This window comes from Nicotiana attenuata, unplaced genomic scaffold (genome assembly GCF_001879085.1).
Source record: "Nicotiana attenuata strain UT unplaced genomic scaffold, NIATTr2, whole genome shotgun sequence".
Lineage (NCBI taxonomy): Eukaryota > Viridiplantae > Streptophyta > Magnoliopsida > Solanales > Solanaceae > Nicotiana > Nicotiana attenuata.
This window is the reverse complement of record NW_017678646.1, coordinates 1-6,027: the sequence shown is the minus strand read 5'-3', so window position 1 is coordinate 6,027 and position 6,027 is coordinate 1. Positions and strand designations below refer to the sequence as shown.

Below are 6,027 nucleotides of genomic sequence, written 5' to 3'. Positions count from 1 at the left end.
AGGAGCAATAATGTCCAACTCATGGCAGTGACAGTCTTCCTTCACAATAGGAATGCTGGAAGAATGGATGGAAGAATGGTACCTACTGACAGCCCATGTACGAGAGTTAGCAGTAGAAAATTTCTCTTCGAAGTCTTTTTTGGTAATAAGACTTCTAGGGATTGATGGAACCCACCGTTGGAGGAACAGACTCCTCAGCTTTGTTCTTGTTCTTTGAAGAACTAGTGCGCTTTGAAGAAGAAGCCATTGTATAGAAGAAGGAAAAAGTTTTTTGTTTGAAGAGAACTAGAGAAAAGATGGAAAACAAATATGCAAATCGGAAGCTTGGAAAATTATGAAGTGCAAGGGAGAAGGATGATGCGTATAAGTAAAATTTTGGCGGCTAAATTCATGGCCATGATTACCTCAATAATCGGCAAAACATGTGCTGAATCGTGGGATGAAGCATGTTCGGGGCATGAAATGCGGAGACACGTGCGTCTAATCAACTGTCAAAAGTTTCAGAGGGAGTTATAGTAATTCCCGCCAAAAGAATATTTCTACCAACTTCCCGGTAACATAAAGTTATGTCACCAAAAAGCTGCGGGACTATCTGTATAGGGTAAAATATGCTATGACACGTGGTCATCTAAAGGAAGGACACGTAGAACCCCGACGGGGATTAGCAGAGGCCGAACGTAGCTATTCCGCTTGTCACTGGAAGGAATAACGTTCATAAAGCTGTATTAAATGCTCTGCGCCCAGTATGATTTAATAAAGAATATTCTATGGCATTTAGAGCGACGGCCCGTTACAGGGAATTTGACATTTATTTTCACCGTTACATCTTCATCAATGACCCTCATAATTGACATTAAAGGAGGGCACGATCCTAGGACCTCCTTCCCTAGACATAGCTATAAATAGTGAGCTCAGTTATCATTATAAAGACATGAATTTTCTGGCAAACTTACACCACTCTATACAAAGCTTCATACAATCTTACTTTCTCGTTTTTTGATTTCACTATTGTTGTGCCTGGAAACCTTGTTCCCGGAACTGTCACTTCTGCTGTTTTGTCTACATTTTAAGGCTTAGTATTGCATAATTCTTCGATTATCTTATTACTTCAGGATCAAATTATCTAGAAACCACGTATAAATTCAATTGTACCATTTACGGGTAAATAATTTTCTTTTTTAAATTGTCTCACAAAGGATATCATCTTTCTATAATTAAAAATAATTTGACTTTAAAATTCTTATTTTACCTTTAATGAAATAATTTACTCATTCTATTCACTTTTACTTGTCATGTTTTGCTTTTCGAGAGTCAAACTACATAGACTTTGACCATTATTTTAAAATGTATTTTTTCAGCATATTGATATGAGAAAAATTACAAATTATAGTACTTTTCGTATAGTTTCCGAATATCTAATTTTAATTTTAAAACATTAAGAAAATCTGATGCAATTTATCTTCAAAAATCAGTCAAACTGACTTTCGAAAAATGAAACATGACAAATAAAAGTGAACGGAGGAAGTATATTCCTACAAACGTCTACTATATGTTTTGGATTACGAGTTTTAAAAGTTCTCCTTTCTTTCTTAAATTTCATACCTAATCAAATGATGTCACATAAGTGGGACGAATGAAATAATATATATCCCCGTTACCATAAGCAACTCCAAGGTCCACCGTCCCTGGTAACTTTCATCTAAAGTCGTGCATTAAGAAATTGCAGCTATTAGATCATGATTACGGTACTGAGTTTACATTTCTTTGGACAAATCTAATACTGTATTTGCATAATGTATACGTTCATGCGCGAGCTACATACTTTTAGAAACCAAGGCTTCTTATTAAGATACTATTAAATGTCTTATTTAAAGCATTGATCTTTTTGAGATACTTCTAAGTTAACTAGTAGTAGTACTTTATTGAAACTAAAGAACTTGAAAAATTACATCAAGACTTTCTTGGGAAGTGCTTCGAACACATGCAAGCAAGAAGCTAGTGCAGTCATTGCCCACTTGATACACTACCAAGAACCAATCCCTCTATCCAGTCTTTAATCTCCATGCAAGGTTTATGTTTTAACTCATTTATCTTTATATGAAATTTATATCAAATTAAATAATTTAACTCGTTTAAATTAGAATGAGAATACATGTCACTTCACTACAGTACTATTAAGTAAATAGACATTTTTATTTCATATACAAGACATGTCTTTCATTAATTGGTTGAATCTATGTAATTATTAAATATTTTGCGATATATTATTCCTTCATCCTCCATGATAATTTAATTTATGGTGTAGCATACCAATGTTGAATTAGTTATTGGAATTTAAATGAGAGCTAGCTTCTCATTAAAGCTACATATGAAGCCCCTACTGTCACATATTCATGCACCTCATCACCTATATATACCCCCAACACTTCACTCCGTAGCTATCTCATTTCATAATCCAACCCAAAATCTAGTTATTATCTTTAAACGTTTCTCAAATATGGATTCCTTTCAGTATTCCAAAATCCCTTATCCACTTCTTATTCTTGTTTTCCTCAGCTTTATCCGCTTTACTTGTGGCACAAGAAACTTGCTTTCACTCTATCAACCACCTCCAATGGGTCTTACGTACCATAATGGTGCCTTATTAGAAGGAGAGCTAAAAATATCCATTCTTTGGTACGGACAATTCTCACCAGCCCAAAAATCCATTATTGTGGATTTTCTTCAATCTATAAATTCTGTTAATAAAATGGGGTCACTTAAAACACCTACTGTTTCAAAATGGTGGCAAACCATTCAAACCTACTTGACAAAAGCGGGTAAAAAAGAAACCCGACTTGTTTTATCTGATCAGTTCAAAGATGAAAATTGTTCCTTTGGAAAAAACATAAAGAAATCCCAGATATCTGAGTTGGCAAATTTAAACTCAAGAAAAGGTGAATTAACCTTGGTCCTAACAGCCCAAGATGTTATAGTTGAAGGCTTCTGCATGAGCAATTGCGGGTATCACGGGTCGGGTCAAGGCAAAAAATCCGTTTTCATATGGGTGGGTAACTCGGTGACTCAGTGCCCCGGTCAATGTGCGTGGCCTTTTCACCAACCAATTTATGGACCACGGGACAAGCCATTGGGTGCACCAAATGGTGACGTGGGTACGGATGGCATGGTTGTAAATATAGCGAGTCTTTTGGCCGGAGTTGTAACGAACCCCTACGGAAACGGCTACTATCAGGGGCCGGCGGAAGCGCCGCTTGAAGCGGCTTCGGCTTGCGCCGGGCTGTATGGTAGAGGAGCTTATCCAGGTTATGCAGGTGAGCTGCTTGTGGATACGATAAGTGGTGCAAGCTATAATGCGCATGGTACAAACGGAAGAAAGTATTTGTTGCCTGGGCTTTTTGATCCAAATAAATCAGCTTGCTCAACTATTGTCTAGAATAATACACATATACTTCTGCTAGAAGATGGAGCACTTCAAATGTTTACTTTTAGTTTATGTAAATTTTGTTTATACGTAGTTTTAACATTTACTTTGAGGAAAATGTATTTTCGTCCCGTGTATGGTTCTTTAGTTTATATATTTTGTTTGGTCTATCTATGATTCCTTCCATTCACTTTTATTTGTCCACTATTTTAAAAATATATTTTCAATTTTACTTGTTTATTTTAGCAAACTAAGAGAAAGACAAATTTTTTTTTCTTCTTGTTTTACCTTTATTATTAACTATTCAAAAATGGACAACTAAAAACGAACAGAGAGAACAGAGAGAATAGTTGACTTTTCACAATTAGCTAGTACTCTCTCTGTTCTAATTTATATGAACCTGTTTGATTGGGAGAGTTAAAGAAAAAATGAAGACTTTTGGAATTTGTTGTTCTAAACAAGTCAAAAAGGGGTTCAGATTATTTGTGTGGTTATAAAAGCTTCTTATTAAGGATATAATCGGTAGTTTAAGTTAAATTGTTTCCAAATTTATAAATGAGTCAGTCCTTTTGGGACGGACCAAAAAAAAATAGGTTGATGTAAACTTGAAGGGAAGGAGTATTAATTTGTCAGAGTAGTTGAGTTTCACAATTAGCTATTAATTTGTCAAATATAGGGATTTGGTCCAACCTCAATTAAATTGACTATCCCCTAACGCTTCCGTTAAGTGTTACTTCTAATTAAGGGAAATGTTTTAGTCCCATTTTTTTTCTAGAGAAATAGAAGTAATAATACTACATGATAACCTCTTTGAAAAGAACATTCGGGAGTGGAATAATGAGTCGTTATTTTAAGTACAGTTAGACTTTTCTATAACAACATCCATATATAATAACATTTCATTATAAAAGATAAGTTTTTCCGGAACCAATTTTCATGTTATGTTATAATATATGTTCTATATAACATCACTTCGCTATAACATTTAATAATATTCGGAACAAACGAAATTGTTATAGAGAGATTTGTTCTATTTTGTAAAGGACAAAATCTTCCTAGTTTTGATAAACTAATTTCCAATGTATTAAGGTCGAAAAATAGAGGGCTGCTATAATGGCCGAAGATGCAATTTTCTTCTTCAGTCACTCCATATCCCTTTTTAACGCAGTTGGGCCTTTGTTAATTCTGATGATGACGGTTCCGAAATACTATTAAAGATGGACGGGTCCAATATAATGTCATTTTAGTGTGAGATGGTTTTTGATAGGAATTTTTATATTTCTATACCATATAGGAAACCTTATTACCCTCAATGTTTAAGGTTTGATATAATTACATTTAGTATACCAAATTACCAATTCTATACCATAGTGTATTTTAAGGGTACAATGAATGCAACATATATCCCTCCTTTATTCAAGGTACTAAAATGGGCCATTTTTTTTGTTCTGTATCTTTTAAAGAAAGGAGCTCTTTCTCTTTGTCTTTTTTTGAGAAAAATCCAAAGAAGAAGAAATGGGTTCCATCGTTGCGCCGTTTTTTCTGCTTCTTTTTGGGGAGCGTTTTTTGTGCTTTCGATTTTTTGGAAGGGAGTCGATGGAGCCGTTTCTAGGGGTAAGGTATTTAGGATTTGATGGATCTGATTTCTTTAGGTTTCCTAATTGTGTTTTTATATGTAGAAGGTAGGGTAAAGGGTAATGGGTATTTGGGTACTGGTAGCGGAATTGGGTTGTGAGAACAGAAAATAATGTATCTACAATCAGGATACAAATAATCTACAATTCATCTACAAAATATCTACAAACTGGGTATATTGAATTTTAATATCCCAATTCCCATTCGATTGTAGTTCAATTGGGACTTTTGACATAATTGCGTTTTTTGCAGAAGATTTGTAGAAGTTTTAGTCGTTTTTGATTTGTGAAAACAGAAAACAAAGCATCTACAATTAGAATACAAATAATCTACAATGTATCTACAAAATATCTACAAACTGGGTACATTGAATTTTTATATCCCAATTCCCATTCAATTGTAGCATAATTGGGATTTTTGACATAATTGCGTTTTTTCAGAAGATTTGTAGAAGTTTTAGCCATTTTTTATTTGTTAAAATAGAAAATAAAGCATCTACAATCAGAATACAAATAATCTACAATTTATCTATAATTTATCTACAATTTCCACAATATGTCTTCTTCTTCTTCTTCTTCTTCTTCTAGTTTCAATCTGAAATTCAGTCAAAACCAAGTCTAATCTTCACCAAAACCCCTCAAAATTGAGATATAAACTCCAAACCATATTCCCGATTATTTTCAACAACACCCAATCCAAACAAATAATGATTTTTGAAAACCCAAATTTGAATTCAAAGCTTTCAAGCTTTTTAATGGCTGTCAATGGTGGAATTGCTGCTCTCTTTTCATTTGCTTTGTATTACTGAAATTTGCGATTGAGAAATAGAGAGAGATGTAGAGAGAATGTCGACGAACTGAGCTTTTGCAGAACTGATTTCTACATAATTTGATTCGAATTTTGTTGACGATTTTTGTCTTTTTTTGATTTGTGGTCTTAAGAAAAAATATCGAAGAACATTAGTTTTTGCA

At 33.9% G+C, this 6,027-nt stretch overlaps 1 protein-coding gene across 1 annotated transcript; it reads left to right on the top strand.

Moving 5' to 3' along the window:
* The first annotated feature begins 2,446 nt into the window (after positions 1–2,446).
* Positions 2,447–3,595, top strand: LOC109221650 (protein EXORDIUM-like). Its single transcript, XM_019386118.1, has one exon. The coding sequence runs from the start codon at positions 2,498–2,500 to the stop codon at positions 3,431–3,433; it is 936 nt and encodes a 311-aa protein (XP_019241663.1). The 5' UTR covers positions 2,447–2,497; the 3' UTR covers positions 3,434–3,595.
* The last annotated feature ends 2,432 nt before the right edge of the window (positions 3,596–6,027 follow it).

Coding starts and splice junctions, on each gene's coding strand:
- LOC109221650 (XM_019386118.1), top strand. CDS start 2,498: ATGGATTCCTTTCAGTATTCCAAAATCCCTTATCCACTTCTTATTCTT.